The sequence below is a fragment of the Bombus huntii genome, chromosome 12 (assembly GCF_024542735.1).
Source record: "Bombus huntii isolate Logan2020A chromosome 12, iyBomHunt1.1, whole genome shotgun sequence".
In the NCBI taxonomy this organism is placed as follows: domain Eukaryota; kingdom Metazoa; phylum Arthropoda; class Insecta; order Hymenoptera; family Apidae; genus Bombus; species Bombus huntii.
In genome coordinates, this window is record NC_066249.1 from 4,295,346 (window position 1) to 4,315,060 (window position 19,715).

General features: G+C 33.7%; 5 protein-coding genes across 13 annotated transcripts; 3 read left to right on the forward strand and 2 right to left on the reverse strand.

Moving 5' to 3' along the window:
• Window positions 1-15: 15 nt before the first annotated feature.
• Window positions 16-866, forward strand: LOC126871553 (ER membrane protein complex subunit 5). The gene is made up of 3 exons (XM_050630474.1): window positions 16-173; window positions 285-337; window positions 404-866. Exons 1-3 carry the CDS (start codon window positions 92-94, stop codon window positions 578-580), a joined length of 312 nt encoding a protein of 103 aa, XP_050486431.1. The 5' UTR covers window positions 16-91; the 3' UTR covers window positions 581-866.
• On the reverse strand, window positions 674-2,452 carry LOC126871548 (proteasome subunit alpha type-7-1). 2 transcript variants are annotated; one of them, XM_050630467.1, is made up of 6 exons: window positions 2,295-2,452; window positions 1,774-1,900; window positions 1,572-1,685; window positions 1,360-1,493; window positions 1,103-1,285; window positions 674-1,028 (listed from the first exon to the last, which is right to left on the reverse strand). In XM_050630467.1, exons 1-6 carry the CDS (start codon window positions 2,349-2,351, stop codon window positions 939-941), a joined length of 705 nt encoding a protein of 234 aa, XP_050486424.1. In that variant the 5' UTR covers window positions 2,352-2,452; the 3' UTR covers window positions 674-938. The 2 variants fall into 2 exon arrangements, with proteins under 2 accessions (XP_050486424.1, XP_050486423.1); XM_050630466.1 differs by having other exon boundaries at window positions 2,159-2,417.
• Window positions 2,453-3,550: 1,098 nt separating this feature from the next.
• On the forward strand, window positions 3,551-9,702 carry LOC126871537 (glutathione hydrolase 1 proenzyme-like). Of its 4 annotated transcripts, XR_007691684.1 has the most exons (12): window positions 4,343-4,753; window positions 5,557-5,710; window positions 5,872-5,996; window positions 6,085-6,224; window positions 6,311-6,543; window positions 6,624-6,784; window positions 6,862-7,082; window positions 7,359-7,554; window positions 7,666-7,831; window positions 7,907-8,053; window positions 8,129-8,400; window positions 9,554-9,702. XR_007691684.1 is itself a non-coding variant. In XM_050630448.1 (11 exons), exons 3-11 carry the CDS (start codon window positions 5,920-5,922, stop codon window positions 8,315-8,317), a joined length of 1,530 nt encoding a protein of 509 aa, XP_050486405.1. In that variant the 5' UTR covers window positions 3,551-3,942; window positions 5,557-5,710; window positions 5,872-5,919; the 3' UTR covers window positions 8,318-8,810. The 4 variants fall into 4 exon arrangements, 3 of the variants coding, with proteins under 3 accessions (XP_050486405.1, XP_050486404.1, XP_050486403.1); XM_050630448.1 differs by lacking the exons at window positions 4,343-4,753; window positions 9,554-9,702 and adding an exon at window positions 3,551-3,942 and having other exon boundaries at window positions 8,129-8,810; XM_050630447.1 differs by lacking the exons at window positions 4,343-4,753; window positions 9,554-9,702 and adding an exon at window positions 4,209-4,315 and having other exon boundaries at window positions 8,129-8,810.
• LOC126871535 (DNA excision repair protein ERCC-5) lies at window positions 8,709-13,985 on the reverse strand. Of its 5 annotated transcripts, none has more exons than XM_050630440.1 (10): window positions 13,837-13,985; window positions 12,879-12,986; window positions 12,593-12,768; window positions 11,877-12,308; window positions 11,586-11,802; window positions 10,299-11,515; window positions 10,107-10,205; window positions 9,815-10,028; window positions 9,503-9,739; window positions 8,709-9,435 (listed from the first exon to the last, which is right to left on the reverse strand). In XM_050630440.1, the coding sequence occupies exons 2-10, from the start codon at window positions 12,964-12,966 to the stop codon at window positions 8,792-8,794; spliced, it is 3,324 nt and encodes a 1,107-aa protein (XP_050486397.1). In that variant the 5' UTR covers window positions 12,967-12,986; window positions 13,837-13,985; the 3' UTR covers window positions 8,709-8,791. The 5 variants fall into 5 exon arrangements, with proteins under 5 accessions (XP_050486397.1, XP_050486401.1, XP_050486399.1 ...); XM_050630444.1 differs by lacking the exon at window positions 13,837-13,985 and adding an exon at window positions 13,387-13,677; XM_050630442.1 differs by lacking the exon at window positions 13,837-13,985 and adding an exon at window positions 13,249-13,366.
• Window positions 13,986-14,751: 766 nt separating this feature from the next.
• On the forward strand, window positions 14,752-19,493 carry LOC126871540 (suppressor of hairless protein). Its single transcript, XM_050630452.1, has 2 exons — window positions 14,752-15,165; window positions 16,318-19,493. Exon 2 carries the CDS (start codon window positions 16,423-16,425, stop codon window positions 17,941-17,943), a length of 1,521 nt encoding a protein of 506 aa, XP_050486409.1. The 5' UTR covers window positions 14,752-15,165; window positions 16,318-16,422; the 3' UTR covers window positions 17,944-19,493.
• The last annotated feature ends 222 nt before the right edge of the window (window positions 19,494-19,715 follow it).

Here is a 19,715-nt window from a genome sequence, read left to right on the forward strand (position 1 = left end):
ACAGTTGAGACGACATGAGTATGAGGATTACTGTTGTTGGTATTAAGTTATCGATAGAAATTAATAATTCGTTATAATTTATAATACTAAAATGCCTGCAACCGCTTTACACAAATTTATAACGTTGATGGGACTATTGTCAATATTACATACAGCATATTCAGCTGCCCAACGTACGTACTGCAGTTATAATTAAGAATTTTTTGATCGAATTACCTTTCCTTAATATGTCTTAGGTTAAGTTGTTTGTATCTTAAATTGTCTTTGTGCAATGCAATTCACAGATCGTTCGTATTTACGGATAACTGAACAGGAATTCATTACCTTACCAATTGATGTATGTATAAAATTAGATTTACAAATCCTGGCATATAAAAAGTATGGTGATACGTTTTTATTACAGATTTTAATACAAGGCATTATCAGTTTATTTATGGTTATGTATGGAGTAATGTATATTGCCGGTGATTTTAAGGAAATTCGAGCAGTGGTTGATTTAGAAAACAAATCGTGGGAAACATTAAGAAATCTTCCATCATTTCAAATATTCAGTCATCGTGGAAGATCTTTATCTTCTTAACACATATAGTGAATCCTATCTTTTTATTATTAATTTTTGGGGGAGGCACAATAATATCGTCATTCAATAAGTAGTATATTGTAATGTACGGAATTGTGTAATTTAAGTAATTATTTATTATTTGATCATAATTTTATTACATGTATAACAAATACAAAAAGATATTTGTGGTAATATAGTATGAATTTTGAATCACATATTAAAATGTGTGAATGTACATATTGTTTCTAATAGATGTAACAATAGAATACAAATGAAATAAATATTAAAACTTTGTGTTTTCTTATTCATGTATTTTATATTTATTTTATGCAAAATACCAATGAACGAAGAATAAATGTAATTTCATGTAAAGATATCACTTCTTTTGCTTCTTCTTTTCAGCTTCTGCTTCTTTTTCTCTCTCAATTTCAGTAACATATTCTCCAATGGTATCTAAATCTAGCATCTACAGCATAAAAAATATGTGAAATGAATCGTTCAAGGAAAAGATAGAAAATAAGAGTCGTAAACTTTATATACCTGTAGAGGTTGACCGCGTCGCATTACGGCGATTTCTAAATTTTTTCTTCCTGATTGTACAACTTCTAGTAAAGCTCTAATAGCCAATTTTATCGTTCCTTTTTCTGTTGCTACTTCTTCTGGTGTATAATATTTTTGTAAAAATTCATGAACTGTTTTAGCATTTCGACCTGTTGCGTTTGCCTTTAAAAAGAAATTAATATTTTTTCTTTTTTCTTTTGCAATTAACAAGAATAGTCTTTATGCAGGTGACATACCTTCCACTCATAATAAATGCCTGAGGGTTCTGTTTGATACAAGTGTGGAACACCATCATAATCAAAACCAGCTAACAGACATGATATTCCAAATGGTCTTCTACCATTACTTTGTGTATATTTCTGTTTCAAACCTAAGAGCAATGATCAAGTTATTCGTCTTATAAGCAGAGACATAATTGAAATGTAACAAGTAAAATATGTTTATTTACCTGCAATGTACCTAGTTATATACTCCAATGTAACTGGATCTTCTACAGTTAATCTGTGACTCTGACACTCAACTTGTGCTCGATTAATTAGTACTCTTGCATCTGCTGTCAAGCCTTAGAACATAAAACAAGATATACATTAAAATATAGTATGTCTGTAGATCATACTACAAATATTTAAAAGATCTATCTATAAACGAACCTGCAAATGCCATTACAACATGTTCATCTAAGAGACATATCTTACGAACTGTCCGTTCTTCTTGAAGTTTTGCAATGGATTTCTTTTCAACACCTAAAACGACTACGTCGTTACCACGAACGCCAACCTGATATAAATCAATTAAAAATATTTTCCTTTTACAAAGATATACATTACAAAGCATAAAGACATACATCATACATATGAAAAGTATTTCAATTTACTTTAAATTCAATTTATTAACTATACACATTTAAACGTACTTAAATATTATTATGCAAAATTTCATATAGAGAGAAAGATATACTTAATGCAAAAGATATACAGAAAGTTGAACAATTTAACCGCAAACATAAAAGAGGTTAGACAAAATATATCACCGTACCGCAGAAGAACCTTTTCTCACGGCTTCTTGTGCATATTCCACTTGTAGCAAATGCCCATCTGGTGAAAATACCGTGATAGCTCTATCGTACCTTGCTGTCATTATTTCAAACTTTACAAAAATGCACTTCACTTACTTCGTCCACGAAATGACTTCGCCGTTTTTCGAACTGATCGCTACATTCGCTACTCATTCAGAGGCTTGATTCCATTTCTTACCGATAGAGGGTAATACAGCGGAACGTATTTCTCTCGACAATAGGAATAACGGGTTGAAATATGGAGGATGCGGGGTTGAAGTCATTTTCGGGGAAAAGGGAACAACGGTCACGTGGTACTTTGGTGCCGTATTGGCTATTGGTTATGATCACGCAAGCGCAATCTTATTCTTATCGAGTAAAAGTGAGTTAGGTGAATTGACATATTCATCTAATAATGTCATAACAGTTTGACATATATGTGAAAGAACTATTAGAAATACGTTATGCAAAAGTAGCAGTACATATATGGGTAAGAAATTTCCAGTTACCGGCCTAACTAATGAATTTCTAAGCAATTTTATTGGGGGTGAATTATTTTCGAAGTTAGAAAGTCATATGTCTAAGCAAAGCACGCTTGACAGTGATATTTAGATTATATCGCAAAACAAGCCATTAATACCTCAACGAATATACGACACATCAATGTAAGCGACGCATCAATGAGTATCAAGCGTTGCGTCAATAAATGTAATTGTTGATGATAAAATCAATAAAAAAGAATTCTATTTAAAAATTATTGACGATGTATCTTAATCTCCTTATGCTATTGATATTGACGATTCAATTTATATAATTTCACAATTTATCGAAGTTTCGATATTTAGGTAATTAGATTAACATTTAATCGCTCGGTGATAAGTTATATGGTGTTGAAAAATTCGCTGAATCATGTTGAATATGAATCATAATGCTTTGTTATGTGCAGAAAAATGAAAGATAATCTTCTAGTTATCTCTATTTCTATATAATCTCATTAAATAATAATTTATTGAATTTATTGTATAGTTGTCTATGCCCATGGTAGTTGCAAAATTAGATACCAAACAAAAACAATAAAGATATTTAATATTTATAAAATTCTTACGTCTCGATGATATGCATTTATAGAACACCATTAACATGTCAGTACACTGATATATAAAAAAAACACTTTGTATCTCTGTTCTACGGAGAATGTTCTATCTTATATGTATAATTGTAAACTAAAAGTCTCATTTTGAAATTTCGCGCATTCAGCTAAAACCAATCAGCAATGCGGCACCAAAGTACCACATGATCGTGTTTCCCTCTCCCCACTGCAAATAACTTCATTCTCCTCGCCTAAAGTCTAAAGTAGTGGTTTATGCTTCATTCCGTTATTGCTATGTCCATGATCATTTTCTACCAGTTTTTACATACATATATCGATAGTGACATAACACATTTGCATAACACATTGTTTGTTATTGCTTGTTTTTCAAAAAATGTAAGAAATAACTTACATTTGCTTTCAAGAGAAAAAGAAAAAATATTGCAATCAATACATAACTGTCGCTCGCTTAACACGTAGAATTACGACCCTGTCTTTTTATTAAGAAAAACTTACGAAAAATAATATCATGTCGCGTCCTTGTAAAAACCGCCAAGTTATCGTTTCTAGATTTTTAAAAACTTATCAAATGAGAAGAGCAGTATGCATGTATCTACTGCTGTAATGAGTTGCGTTCTTAGAAAACCATCATATATTGGAGAACAAATGAAAAAGGTATGTACGCGGTATCGAGAAAGATACAATAAATGAAGCAAATTTTTTAAAAATAACACCAGCGTTCCAAAGGTAATGCAACAGGTATTAAAGAAAGATTATAATATTAATTAATGAAACGTTTTGTCGTTTGGCGTACTGTATATTAAAAAAGATATTAACAACTTTGGAGGCTTCTTAAGTAAAATACATTTTTAAGATAGATTTTTAAATAAAATAGTAGGATACTACTTTGCGAATGTATTGGTAGTAGTGGGGATGAATAAATAGAATCTGTATCATGCTAGTACAAAAGGCGACGATCGGCTTGGTGAAACGTTCAGTCAAGGTTGAGAGCTCTCTTATGCTGTGTTTGTTCACGTAATATGATCGGGTTGGTAAAATATTTATTATTTTTGACACTTCATTTATTATCCCTGTCTAACGATTTCTTTTTGGTAAAATCTTTTTTACGCAAATGTCCGTTAACTATTGTGCGAAATCGGTGTCAGAGTTTTAACATTTGTCCTCGATGGAAGTTACTCGTGCACCTATGTGTGTAGTCCTTAGATCGTTTTCAACACGGAGGAGTTGCTTCGGTGAAAACTGACAGGATTTAATTTAATAAAGACAACTGACTGAATTTAATTTTTTAGAGCTTTGACAAATTAAAAAAATCATTCTCAAGTGTTATTCATTTCGAATGTTTATCTTAAATGATTATATAGTGATGTTCTTTGCACATTACATGGTGTACGTGAGAATTAGTATGTATTACTGTACGCAAGTTTTATGCAATGGATCATAAAAATGAAGCAATTACGCGAAATATGTGAGTTTTAGATAATATTTACATTTCTTATCGAAGTACTATCAGATACGATGCGGCCGTATTATATTTCGTTAATTTTTTAAATAATTTTACATTTTCAAACTTTGTTCTGTCATCGTTAAAGTAGTTGAAGGAAACAAGTTACAATATACTATACATATAATATACATATTATGTATATATATATATATATATATAGATGCAACCGTATTACATACATGTATGTATGTATCAATAATATAATATATATAGTGTCTTTATATTTAATAATTATAAATAATTATATTTTATAATTATTTAATAATATAGTGTCTTTTTATTTTTACACTCGATAATATGGAAAAATAAAATAAAATTTTTGATTAATCGGATTTCATATTGTATTTCCTTTACTTCTGTTATTACCGAACAGATAACGCGAAATAATTGATATCATTTGTTGATATTCAACGTAAAAAGGAGGCAATCACCGATGTTTTAATTATCTTTACGAAGTTTGTTATTATAAAAGGGTATATATACATGCATATAATCACTCGATAACATTTTTAAGTACGTAAAGATATTTCTACATAAGACGAATTTCATTTTGCTGATTCGATCGAAACGGTCGATATCAACACTCGAAGTAATCGTGCATCCTTCTTCCGCGTATTTAAAATAAGAGACAAACGCAATCTGTTTCTATTCAGATTCGAAGATAAAGGCAAATTTATTAGAACCAATAAAAATGTTGTTATCATCGAAATATTTTCTTTCCGAATTATTTTGGAAGATTAAGAAAACAATTCCTTTTCGTGCAGACTAAGCAGAAAGAGGGCTGTAATACTTGGGGTGAGCATCGCTGTAGTTCTAACTGTAATACTAACGATAATAATCGTTTTACTCGTTACTGGTACAGAAAATAAGAATTCAGAATACACAGGCGGTACTTCGTATTTCGGAATATATACAAAGGTAAAGTATGATGTAAGATAAACTTTTTCATTTGCTTACTTACTAAAGTGTCGCTCGATTTACATACTTTCGTTCGGAGAAAGGAACGTCAATTATTACGTTTACCATCGCGATCGAAGCGACTCTTACGTTGATCTGAACTCATGTTTTCTGTTTGCAAGGGCGCGGTATCTACGAACGGACAAGAATGCGCTCAGATAGGTGCCGGTATGTTGATGAGAGGTGGTTCGGCTGTCGATGCGGCTATAGCATCCCTGTTGTGCGAGGGCGTTGCATCATTACATAGGTAAATTAAACTTGGATTATACATGTACGCATGATCTTTAGTCTTCGAACTCTCGTCTTATAACGTTGCATTCTTCGATGAATCGAAGCATGGGGCTGGGCGGTGGATTTTTAATGACCATTTGGGACTCTACTACCAAAACTGCCAATTATCTGGATGCGCGGGAAACTGCTCCATCTGACGCGCACGAGGATATGTTTCAAAGCAACCCTGATTTAGCGCTGTTCGGTAAGCTGTCTGATCTTTTTATTACATATCGTTGTTACTTGCAAACATAGTGTAGATATATTAATCTGATCGTGTAAACGAAAAAGGTGGATTAGCAATAGCTGTGCCGGGCGAACTACTCGGATATTGGGAAGCTCATCAAAAATACGGAAAACTGCCATGGCCCGATTTATTTGAGCCTACTATTTCTTTGTGCGCCACTGGATCTCTCGTAACTAAATACCTGGCCTCGTATTTGACGAGTAAAGAGCCGTTAATAAGAGCAGAAAAGTCTTTGGCGGAAATCCTCATAAATCCTATTACCAATTCAACATGGAAGGTGTCACATTTGTCACGCTTGTTTTTCTTTCATAGTCTCCGATTAAAACATTGGTCGTCATAAAATTTCGCTTCTTTTAGGTAAATGATAGAATAAAGAGGCCGCGTTTGGCAGAGACGTTAAAGTTGATCGCAAGTCATGGACCCCATATATTTTATAACGGAACTATAGCTGATAGCTTAGTCGAAGAAATCAAAACTTTCAACGGTATCATTAAAAAGGAAGATCTACAAAAATACAGGTTTGTTTGGACCCTCGATGTACATGCTTAGTGGGGGAAAATTGGCAATGAATTTGTGAATGATATGCTTATTATAGAGTAAAATGGATGAAACCGATAAAATCAACGATCGGGAATTTAACGATGTATACCGCACCACCACCGGGTTCAGGTGCGATTCTAGCTTTTATTATGAATGTTCTTCACGGCATGGTTCCTCACCACGACAACAAAATTATGTGGCAAATTATAGTCGAAACGTTTAAATGGGCTTACGCTAAGAGAAGCGAATTGGCTGATCCTGAATTCGTCGATATCAGTGAGTTGGCAGTTTACATTATCTAATTATCAGCCGCAATAATCATACGTAATGAAGAGCAATTGTATTTTATGATATACCATCAGAACTTTATTTTAAATCATTTTAGATAAGAAGATGCGATAAGCGTAAATTTGGAATCAAATGTCTCGGAATTAATAAACATACGATATTTGAAATGAGATATTTTCTTTGAAAAGTTTAAAATCTTATCATTAACATCCGAGAACATTCCTATGTTTCTTCTTTATTTTACATAAGCAATAATCCTTTCAGCTTCCGTGCTTGATAATCTGACATCCATCGACTATGCCAACAGTATTCGAAATAAAATTACAATTAATAAAACAAACAATGATCCGAAATATTATGGTGCTGTTATGAGCACACCAGAGGATTCAGGGACATCTCACGTTTCTGTCTTAGCTCCAGACGGATCGGCTGTATCAGTCACATCCACGATAAATCAAGTGTATGTTGATTTTGTAAGCTCTCTACTTTTAAATGCAATTTTCAAAAGCACACCTACGCCTATGAATAGGATAAAAGACGTATCTTTTAATTCTCTATATCAATTCGATAGCTTTGGCGCGATGAGACGTTCAAGATCGACTGGGATAATTTTTAACGATGAAATGGACGATTTTAGTTCTCCAAACATAACTAATGGTTTCGACGTACCACCTTCGCCAGCGAATTTCATTAGGCCTGGAAAAAGACCTATGAGCTCTATGAGTCCAACCATCGTTGTAAGTGTACTTTATGAATTAAGAGATAAATATCGAGTATTCCTATCTTATTGTTTCTCTTTCTTGTTCGTAAAGGTAGACAATAGTGGAGAAGTTCGTCTAGTAATTGGTGCTGCAGGCGGAACTAAAATCACCTCTGCAGTGGCAATAGCAATGGTATTAAATCTTTGGTCAGGATATAACGTGAAACAAGCTGTTGATACGCTTAGAATTCATCATCAGGTAAAGTTCAACGTCAATTCGTCATTCGATATTGCGCATTTCCAACTATCAATAACGCTTTTTATGAAACTCCAGCTCTTACCAATGGTTGTTCAAAATGAAAAAGGATTTTCTCCGGACGTGTTAAATTATTTATCTAGCATTGGACACAATGTTTCAACTTACTCAGGAATTGGAAGTGCAATTACAGCTATATCCAAACAAAACGGAGAAATAATTGCTAGCTCAGACTTTCGCAGGGAAGGAAGAACTGCTGGCTTTTAAATGATTATTTGTGGTAGAATATTCATTGATGAATAAATGCGAGCACACACACACATACACACACATGTGCCTACGCGCTTACAGTAAGTTAGAGATAACGGATAACAGAAAAATGTTTCAGTATGATTATACAGAAATATCTTTACCAAGCTCACCTTTTCTGTCATATAGTGTCTCAAAAAGTATCGGTAAACTACATATAACGCAAAAATGTTTAATATTTGTGACGAAATAAATGTTTAATTGACCTTTTTAAGATTCTCAACAGATATAAGCATCAGATATATGTTATATAAAAAATAACATAAATTTTATTAGATACTTGAAAATCACAGGCGTACATTTAATGACGCTAATTTTTACATATTTTTAAAGAACGTAACAGGCCCCGTATAAAATAATAATTTATTTTAAAAAATGTACATGTATCGTTCATTAATTTACATTAGTTACATTAATTTACATTAAATAATACTACGAACTACCACTATCACTTTCTGAGAGTTCAGCTTTTTCCTTTACTTTTCTTACACAACGTCTTATCTTTTTCGTCTTGTATAATCCTTGTTTCGACTTTCGAATTACTTCGATCGCGTGTAATTTTTTTTTTAAGGCATTTGCTTTATCACTTTCTCTTTGTGGTATGTATTCATCAACATTTTTCTCGTTACAAGCAGAAACGGTAAAAACTTTAGGTTTAGTATTATCAACTAAAGCTCGTTCATTTTTCAACTCTCCTCTTTTTTTTCGATTTTCAACCAAAGATCTCTTTTTCTTTATTGATTGTTGCGTGCTTTCTACACTTATGGAATCTTCCTTATTTTCATTGCTTAATTTTTGCACTGCCTTCTGAACTCGTTTACTTAAATTCATTTCAATTGATTTCGGAATAGTTTGTAATTTAAAATACGCATTTATTTTCTGTTGACTTTGTTTTTCTTGTAATCTTTTCAATACCGGTTCGATAATTTTATTATACTTATTTTTATCCCAGCCAAATTTTTGTTTTACGTAATCGGCTAGAAGTATAATATTAGGTTTACCCCACGTGAAAGTCTCTTTTGATTCATCCACTTTAGGCGAAAGATACGCTTGTACAACAGCTTGACTCGGGAAACCTGTACGTAAAACAACAATGTATCATATGAACTGTGTATAACAATAAAGGATATCATATACTTGTACCTTTTTGAATTTGTAAATTCTGTAATTTGGTTCGCAAATTCGCTTTTCCAGGACCAGCGGTTTTACCATTTTCGATCCAAGAAGAAAAGTTTGTTAAACCTTGCAATAAATCGTCGCCTTCTGAAGGGAATGCTGCTAATATTTCTAACGCAGTAACAGGTCCAATACCAGTTAAACCTGTTGTATAATCGCTACCAACCAAGAGAGCAAGCCGTATCATTTCGTTTCGCGTTAATTCTAAGAAGGAGATAAATATTTTATAATTTGTACACGGATGCGTTTCTTTTTGTATTGAAAGTACAATAGGCTTACTGAAATAGTGTTGTATATCGCAGGATCGAAATTCAAGAACCTTTTTATTATTATCAAAAAAATTTTTGTAAACGCATTGTCCACCAAATAACCAAATATCTGAATCATCTGTAATCGTACCATCGATGAGATGAATTTGTTCCAAGTATGCGCATTGCGCCTCTGCTTCCATAGGTGCTATAATATATGGTATTCCGAATAATCGTAATAGTTCCTACAAATAAATAATTTCATTGATGTTATGTTAAATAAATAACAGTGCTAAGAATTTACCAAATTTACATCGTGATACCTGTGCTTCGATTCGTATTTGGTCAGAAATATCGATACCTTGTCTTTCTAATTTACCAATATTTGCCATTAGTTCTGTTTGTTTGTCCTCTAATTGTGTCTGTAATTATACTAAAATATACTAGATATTCCTAAACTATTTCCGTGTATCCATTACCCGTATGTGTATATCTAATCTGATGTATGTACGTACTTGTAACGATAACAATTCCTCTTCGTTCATAGGTATAGGGCTTATTCTTTTTGTATAGTCAGTCAGCATGTTAACATTTGTATTGTCTTTGATATTTGCAGCTTCTACATTATCCTTTATAGAATTGGTTAAATTTTCGATGCTACCTTTCATTTGATTTTCTTCTAATGGTACATTTGTGTTTAAAGTATTCGAGTCGATATCGATAGTGGTCTGCGCATTAAGATTATCAATTTCTTTTAAATTAAGCAGCTGTTTATCTTTAATTTGATCTTTTTTTGAATCTACTGTTTCTTTGAGAGTGCGTTCGTTTCTTGATATTTCTTGATCATAATGAAATATTTCCGCCGATTGTGTAGGATATATATCTGTATTGATCTCGCTATTGTGTGTTTCAAATACGTCGGCAAACATATCATCCACTACTTTTTCATCAGATCTAAATGTTATTTGGATATCTTGTGGAATATATTTATTAGTAGTAGTACCTATATCTGGTATCGGTATATCTTCTATTTCTATGAAATCGTCCGAGTCTGACATTGAGTCTATTGAATTAACTGTTACTACATTTTTTGATTCAACTTGCGCTTTATCTGAAATGTTTGCCATTCTAGTAGGAGAGATATTAATGTTTGTCTCAGTATTTGATTCAGCTAATTCCGGCTTCGATACATCGATTGATTTTATAGTATTTGTGTAATTATGTTTCGTATCTTCTTTGCCGTCCTCAGATATTGAAGAATGCTTCGTATTTAATGAATTATTTTTACTTTCACAAGGCTGTATTGTTTTAAATGAATCGATTTGTTGTGATATTCTTGACATATTTTCGACATCTCTGTAAGTTTCTCTGTTATTTTGCTCAAGAAGGGTAAGGATCTGTTTTTCCGTTAATCCACTATATTCTAACATATACGTTAATGCAGGATTCGTAATGTTTTGTTTGAAATATTCTTTTGGTAATACTCGCGACTCATTGGATTCTACTTCCGATTCTATATCGCTATCTGTTTCCCACCTAAATTTAAAATTATTCATATCTGTTATATCAGTGTCACTGTCACAATCATCATCAAGTTCATATTCATTTATGTCATCACAGATTTTTGTATCTTTACTGGGTCCAGCAGTGGCTTCATCCATTCTATTTTCGTGCTGTATGCTCTCGCTATCTGAATTAACATCATCGTTGTCTTTTAGATACGCATTTTTATCTACAATATAAAGCATAAAGAATTAAGAAATGATCAGTTTCGGCTTGTATAGTAGAAAGCTATTACGTACCACTAATATATATTAATCTAGTTGTATTGTCCGCAGCGATACGATAAGTATAATTTTGAACGTTCGTCGGTATTCCTTGTTCTTTTAATAATTTATCTAGCTCGTCCAACGTAAGCGTTTTTCCACCCATTTCTTTCTCTGCAGATTCTAAACTTTGTTGTACTAATCGACGTTTTAATAAACGTTTCATTTGGAAACCAGAAAATTCATTTGATTCCTAAATAAAAACATGTTTCAGATAAACGACAAAATTAAATATTTATACATATAATCCTCAAAATGAGCATGTACTTCAGGCATTTCATGCAAACGGCCCCATGAACTTTGTTTTCTTGTTTCTTTGAGATCTGTTAGAATTTCATAACGCACATCAGCTGGTAAAGTTTTAAATTCCGCGCTAGTTACATCTACGCTATGAATATTGCCACTCCATTTTGTTTGCTTTTTTGGACTTGGTTCATCAGATGAATCAGAATTACAATCATCACTATGACTTGATTCTGCTTTACTAGTGCTTGGCATATTTGGCAATTTGTACATATCATTCACAGTTTGCTTATTTTGCAAATTTATAACTACTTCAGAAGAGCCATTCGTAGTAACTTGTTTCTCTGTATTAAGAACTGCCTTTATTGTAGAGTGCTTTATCAAATTATTTATTAATTCTGTCCTCATCTGTTGGGCTTTATTCTTGGCCATAGATTTCTGTTTCCTGCGCAAAGCCTGTGAACACAAAAGAATAAGAACCTCTTTTCTCACTACCTGGTTCCCACAGCAAACTAATTATGTACAGACAATATTATAATCAAGATAAAAGTACAGTTTCATTAAACATGCATGCAACGTACCTAATATTAGGACGTATAATAGTTTAAACAATTAGAAAGTTAAACGAAACCAGCTAAATTATATTATATAAAGATCTATAGTTGATATTTTAGTTATAAAGTACACATTCTTAAAGTTTATACTTTAAAAAATGAAAGTGTAATAAAAAATATATTTACAATTGTGTTCTTCTTAAGCATTGGCACACCTCCATCAAAAACGAAAACTGGTTTAATTTTATAATACAATAGTTTGCATATTCTATGAAATAAGCCAATAAGATGAGCATTAGGTTTAGGATTACCAAAGCGGTCCTGATACCCTTGTAGCACTTGATGTATCCAGATTGATATATCTAAAAAATCACAAAATTTTATTGTTTATATGAAGATAATTGATTTGCAAATAAATTTATGTGCAATTATTAACGTAATAAATGTAAAAATACAAATTTTTAAGATGTACCAATAGCTAAGATCTTTCCTTCTAATGTTTCCAGGGGTACTTGTTTTCCTGTTGCATCAAGTAAACGCCAAAGACCATAAACACCCATTATTACAACTTAACAAGTCTCTAAAAAGTAACACATTTAATGACTTTAATAGACACCTTTTACTACAATGCATCATAGTATATTTTATAATTTACCATACAAAATTGTATGTATATCGAAAGATATAATAAGAGCATAAGGACCAAATATATTTTTAACAATTTATAACCTAAACTCTAAATACGTTATGAAAATATAGGAGGATAAAAAATAACATGAAAATATTTATTATTTGTAAAAAATAAATTTGCGTGCGTATATTTTACATACACACGTACATACGTGTATTTATATTAATGTTAAAACATTAAATCATATATTTTTAATATGATATTAGTATCTTGTCGCGCAAAACTTATTCTTACAGACATCGCACTGGTGTCAGCTGATTACAAAAACAATGTGCTTATATATACTTACACATTAGACGCACATTTAGATCGTATGGTGTAATATGTTTAAAAAAAATAAGCAGAGATTGTCAGAATTGTATATTTTAATCATATTATTATCGTGAGAAAATTGGTAATTCACCAGATTTTCTGAATAGCATTAATGGTATTTTATTTTCATCGTATCATTATGTATTTACCAACTCCTTACATTCATGCTTTAAAGATAAGAGATGTAATCTTGCCGAATTATTTGTTCATATATTAAAATTATGAAATTTGCTCATACAAGTTTGATGCATAAAATAGAAAATATTGTATTAATATAAACATATTATAGTTTTGAAATATGTGAGTTTAATAACAAAATAAAGTTTTTCATTGAAGGAAATGGCAAAATTTTCAAAAAATGTTTATGTGTACACAGAAAATAAGTGTCATATTTGTAATACGCAAAAACTAATCTTGTGTAACATACGTTTTCATCGATAACGTTCGCCGGTCTAAAATTCATGTAAATTTTTTAGCCGTCCAAGAACTCGACTTTCGATGGAATAAAAGGTGAGCTTATATAGAACGTTAATTTGTCTATCCACGCGCACTCGTCCTATATTACGCAGTACCAGGCTATTGGCCGTTCGTGTGATTCGAATACAAGTACTCGTAACGTAATATGTGAAATACAGTAGTGTGTAACTCGTCTAGTCCATGGATATATACACACTTGCAGACATGATGTATATATCGTATCGTCATCATGAGAGAAGTGAAGTGAGGTAGAGGCCACCCACTCTTTCCCACAGCAGGTTTTTCCCACGCCCCCCAGGGTAACCCCAACATCCTTTTGCGGCAGCAATTCCACGGTATCTATGGAGTAGAGGGGAGCAGCTCACGTCAGGTGGGGAACAAGAGGGGAAACTGGAGGCGCTTGGGTCGACCAGGCCATTGTACAACAGTAAAACAATAGAATCAGCAGCTCAGTAACGTAACTATTCAAACCCCTAAAAATTCTTACGCTTTTATACCGATTTTATAAGTATTAACGTGTGTGACCGTTATCAATATTTCTTACACAACTTAAAAATTATATAATACTTCCTATTCGAAGATATAACGTATAATTTTATAAAATATTTTGGTAAATTGTAATAGAACGGTATATCTAATTGTATCTTTTTCTTTCGTTATTCGGTACTTCTTTGAAAATTTCCATCTTAAAGACTTTCGGTTTATACTCGGTATTAGACGATAAAAGAAGAAGGAAATGATTGAAATATTTATACGAATGGCAGTGATCGGTTTTATATCGAGAGGTTCATGGATCCCTCTATAAATACGTACCTGTTAGAGCCACTTACGCGGGTAGTAATAACTCTACGTTGTCGTTTCGAACTTAGTTACTCGGCGAACACCGTCCGGGTAGGTTGTATATTTTCTAATAGAATTGTCGAGATATGTGTTTATCAGTCGCTATTAGCCTGAAAGTGACAAGACTGCAGAAAACCTAACTATAAGAAGGAAACCACAGAACGTATTCAAACAGTGTTTCGAAACAGTATGTTTGTATTTTGGATTTAAAGTGGCGCGCGCGCGGCTAAATCATTTCTAAGGGTTGGTAAGACTGTTCGGAAAATTCAGAAAGTGAACAGGTGTTTTTTGAATGGATTAGGGAGAATAGGTGACGAGGACGCAAAAGGATTTGCGAATGTTGAAGAATCAAGGAACAGTGTGACATTTGTGAATAACCGATCATTTTAAAAAATGCACTGGGATTTATGTTTCCATTGAACATATTACGAAAAATGAGGTGAGCCCCCAAAACGTAACCTGTTTTTGTTCGGTGTAATCTTTGCATCAAGAAGGTAAATAGAAGATATTTTTAGTAGTTTAATAATTCTTTATTAAAACAATTGTAGAAGCTTGTTACTTTCAACATTTATCAATCTATCTATGAAATTAAAACAATCTACAATGTTCAATTTCTATTATTATGGAATGTAAATTCTTCATATTCAGAAAGTATCTTTTAGCAAGAATATCTTTTTCTTCTTATAACGTTATATATAATTTTATATCTATAAACGTTACAACACGCATAAAGTTTAGATCAGTTTGTTATTTATGTGCTAATATAAGTTCTGTTATTACAATGTACCGCAATACATAAAGTTTAGTTCGTTGATTTCACACAGAAGAATGTGTTTGTAATTCTATTCATGATGCATTTAATTAAGAGTTGTGAGTATATGTAGCTTGTGTCAGACAATTGGTATCACAAATTTTATTAGGAAATACAAGCTTTTTGCTTTTCCTAGAATATTATTTTGTTGGTTCTTTGTAAAACGCATAGTAATATGTAACATGGATGAGCAATATCGTACTTTGTAACCAATACTGTGTTTGAAAATTAAGAAGATTTAGAGAAGTTACCTTAGCATATGTAAAATTAATCAGAGAACATCTTTATACTTACAAGTACATGGATATGATTGTATAGACACGACGAACAAGGGTGATTTAATTCATGCAGGAAAAATGAGCTCAGCTTGGTTCCCACAGTATATATGTACATTTCCTCTTTCCTGTACTAAGACTAGCAATTCTTAGGAGCTCGTTTAAAGAAAGATACCTTACGTTAATTATATCTTGCATCGAGAAAAACAAAAATCTTTCCCACACTTTAGTTTTACACGAATAGAATCCTATGCATCTATGTCTATTCAAAGATATATAGTTAGAAAGACAACTGTTTTTTACAATTAGGGTAATACGTATAGATTTGGATGTCTGCAATAACAAATTATGATCCTATTTATGTATATTTATTTCAATTTGATTTAATGATATATTTGTGTCTCTCTAATATCTACTTGACAAGAGAATATTTGAAAAAATAAGAACGATATTGAGTGTGAAAAACAATATTGGTTATAATTGGCCATGATGAAATGTATTTCAGGTAAAGAGGCAGTGGCAATTATGACATGCATAGATGACAAGGATAGTCTGCAAGCAACCTAACAACTCTGTTGTATAGTCGAGAGAATCGAAGCGAAGATTAAATATGCCACACCAGTTTGGTTTGCCGACGATGGCACATGGAATGCAATCTCCTCCTTCACCGACTTCGGTCATGTCGGTTTACCCCCGATTTGGATCCGGTGTCTATAGACCGGATCATCAAGATCAAAGGTTGACACGCGAAGCAATGGAACGTTATTTGCGCGATAGAAGCGACATGGTTATTGTAATTCTTCATGCAAAGGTTGCGCAAAAGTCGTACGGCAACGAAAAAAGATTCTTCTGTCCTCCACCGTGTATTTATTTGTTCGGTGATGGGTGGAGAATGCGGCAAGAGCAGATGCTTCGCGAAGGAGAGAGCGAGCAGTCTGCTCAGCTTTGCGCATTTATCGGGATCGGGAATTCCGATCAAGACATGCAACAACTAGATTTGAACAATGGTAAACAGTATTGCGCGGCAAAGACACTTTATATTTCGGATTCGGATAAGAGGAAGCACTTTATGCTCTCGGTGAAAATGTTTTACGGTAGCGGACACGATATCGGTGTGTTTCATAGTAAAAGAATCAAAGTGATCTCGAAGCCGTCGAAGAAGAAACAATCGTTGAAAAACGCCGACTTGTGTATAGCGAGCGGAACAAAAGTTGCGCTGTTTAATCGGTTACGATCTCAAACGGTTAGCACGCGTTATCTTCACGTGGAAAACGGAAATTTTCATGCCAGTTCGACGCAGTGGGGTGCGTTCACCATACACCTGTTGGACGATAATGAGAGCGAATCGGAAGAGTTTCAGGTTCGAGACGGCTACGTACATTACGGCAGTACAGTGAAATTGGTATGTTCGGTAACAGGAATGGCTCTTCCACGTTTAGTAATTCGGAAAGTGGACAAGCAAATGGCCAGTCTAGAGGCGGACGATCCAGTTTCGCAACTGCATAAATGCGCTTTCTATATGAAAGACACGGACCACATGTACCTCTGTTTATCTCAAGAACGTATTATCCAATTTCAAGCTACTCCTTGTCCAAAGGAGGCAAATAAAGAAATGATAAACGACGGTGCCTGTTGGACGATAATCAGCACCGATAAGGCAGAGTATCAATTCTTCGAAGGCATGGGCCCGGTTAGATCGCCGGTAACACCGGTACCGTTGGTCCATAGCTTGCACTTGAACGGTGGCGGGGACGTGGCAATGCTCGAATTGACGGGAGATAATTTTACGCCTAATCTTCAGGTATGGTTCGGTGACGTGGAAGCGGAAACTATGTATAGATGTCAGGAAAGTATGCTTTGCGTGGTACCAGATATATCACAATTTAGGGGTGAATGGCTCTGGGTGCGGCAGCCGACTCAGGTGCCTGTCTCGTTGGTTCGCAACGATGGTATCATTTACGCGACTGGTCTGACGTTTACCTACACTCCAGAACCTGGTCCTCGGCCTCACTGTCCGCCAGCGGACGAAATTATGAGAGCCCCACGCGGCATGCACAATCAACCGAACATGCCACCGGCGATCGCGGACGTACCTTGGAACACCCATCAACCCCCTCAATCGGGTCTCTGATGTTTCCTAGACAATTACAGTGCGCATCACCAAAGTTTACGAGTCAGTGAGACGAACGCTGTTGTTTCCGTTCATTCTTCGAACGATATTCCAGTTGTTTCTATCGATAACAACGAGCCAATCGGCGACGATGTTAACTCAGTGACTACCTACGCAGCGAAAGACCTATTGCTCCGAGTCGACAGTGCGGCAACAAGTTTAGACAATACAAAAAGCAGCACGTAGCAACCATTTCGTTGCATTGCGTTGCGTTGTGTCGCATTACGTTGCGTTTTATTGCGTTACGACGCCACGTTGAATATGTACAGTGTACGGTACCGAGAATCGTTTCCCTATGTTCATAAATACGTAGGTACCTAGCTTTAAGTGTTGATACAGAATTACACACAGGGATTAGAATTTATAGCGACCATAGAATTAAGAGCTTTTTACGAATGTGAATATATTTAGCTATTACTTGGTAAAAGGAATATGATGGGGAGGGGAGAACAAACTCGAAAATTTGTTCGCTCATTAAACGACGAAACAAAACACGCTATTAAATCTCTCCGTTGTATTAGATTAGCCATCGAGACTTAACGGCGTAGACCGTACAATTGCATATCGATCACTGGAAGTGGTTGTACATTTCTCATCGATTACTGCAGATTCGTTCTTCGAATGATCAGATATTGTTATCGAAGGAATCTAATATATTTGGTTTAAAATTGACCGAATTTCTACCGCAATTATCGCAATACACATTGTATGTAAAAACGTAGTTTTCAGAATGCTCTTGCTGATACTTTTTACATTTATAAAAATGTAGCATCAAATAATTTTTAAAGGCATTCATTTTTATTTATCGAGAAATACGAATGACTTGCGAATATCGGCCAAGATACGAGCTACATATGCGATGCAAATATTCAAACGACTAATTCATCTTTTACAAACCAATTGAAAATTTCTATCCATCCAGTTTCTTTCTTTTATATCATGAATATTTCAAATGTATTTAATTTACTGTTTTACATAGTATATGCATTAATGCAAAATTGAACATTATAATCGTATTTTTCTCGTGATACGTAATGTACGTAACGTACATTTCAGATGGACTACACGTTAATTTTGTGAAACTTTATGCGCAACTTAGAAATTATTCTAGATTTAATCCAATTGGAGAAAATCGTTAGTATCTTGCCGAAATTGCAATTTGCTATTTCGATTGATTTCGTGCGCTAACCGACTATCGCTGTTTTATTTTACCGACGATTATTTATTTTCATAATTGTTATATAATTTCGCCAATGAAACCTTTGATTGCTTTTTTAACGTAGACGTAAAATATTGTGCACGCTCCCTATTAATCTCACTGATTATCGATATCACGATTTTTCTAACGGAATTCTTGATATCATCCACAGAGAAGACAATATGCTTATTCGCGCGAAAATACGATATGTAACGGTGCATTTTAAATGGATGACACAAAAGAAAAATCTAAATATATACGTTTTTATGTCTCTCTATGTTTTACAATAAATTGGTCAGATTTATATAATAAAGTCTTTACTTCATGACCTACACGTTATTTCCAAATCCCAAGATTCGATAATAGAGACAACTGTACGTACATAACTGTTGCGGCACGAAGCTCAGGTGTACCTTGAAAAAGTAATTGCATTTGGAAAGAATGGGCCAATCGTTTTACATTTCACCGAAATTGTTCGAAATACCAATACGATATTATTGTATGCGAAACGCGATAATATGTTTCGGCCAAAGAA

What these genes read in the sequence shown, in the direction of transcription:
- LOC126871553 (XM_050630474.1), top strand. Translation starts at nt 92, where the DNA reads ATGCCTGCAACCGCTTTACACAAATTTATAACGTTGATGGGACTATTG. An exon ending in AGCATATTCAGCTGCCCAAC is followed by an intron (nt 174 to 284) that starts GTACGTACTGCA and finishes TGCAATTCACAG; the next exon opens with ATCGTTCGTATTTACGGATA. An exon ending in TCATTACCTTACCAATTGAT is followed by an intron (nt 338 to 403) that starts GTATGTATAAAA and finishes TTTTTATTACAG; the next exon opens with ATTTTAATACAAGGCATTAT.
- LOC126871548 (XM_050630466.1), bottom strand. Translation starts at nt 2,260, where the DNA reads ATGACAGCAAGGTACGATAGAGCTATCACGGTATTTTCACCAGATGGG. An exon ending in GCATTTATTATGAGTGGAAG is followed by an intron (nt 1,286 to 1,359) that starts GTATGTCACCTG and finishes TTCTTTTTAAAG; the next exon opens with GCAAACGCAACAGGTCGAAA. An exon ending in GACGCGGTCAACCTCTACAG is followed by an intron (nt 1,029 to 1,102) that starts GTATATAAAGTT and finishes TTTATGCTGTAG; the next exon opens with ATGCTAGATTTAGATACCAT.
- LOC126871537 (XM_050630446.1), top strand. Translation starts at nt 4,719, where the DNA reads ATGGATCATAAAAATGAAGCAATTACGCGAAATAT. An exon ending in GAAGATCTACAAAAATACAG is followed by an intron (nt 6,785 to 6,861) that starts GTTTGTTTGGAC and finishes TGCTTATTATAG; the next exon opens with AGTAAAATGGATGAAACCGA. An exon ending in CTATGAGTCCAACCATCGTT is followed by an intron (nt 7,832 to 7,906) that starts GTAAGTGTACTT and finishes TTGTTCGTAAAG; the next exon opens with GTAGACAATAGTGGAGAAGT.
- LOC126871535 (XM_050630440.1), bottom strand. Translation starts at nt 12,966, where the DNA reads ATGGGTGTTTATGGTCTTTGGCGTTTACTTGATGCAACAGGAAAACAA. An exon ending in AAATACGAATCGAAGCACAG is followed by an intron (nt 10,029 to 10,106) that starts GTATCACGATGT and finishes ATTTATTTGTAG; the next exon opens with GAACTATTACGATTATTCGG. An exon ending in GAATTTACAAATTCAAAAAG is followed by an intron (nt 9,436 to 9,502) that starts GTACAAGTATAT and finishes TTTTACGTACAG; the next exon opens with GTTTCCCGAGTCAAGCTGTT.
- LOC126871540 (XM_050630452.1), top strand. Translation starts at nt 16,423, where the DNA reads ATGCCACACCAGTTTGGTTTGCCGACGATGGCACATGGAATGCAATCT.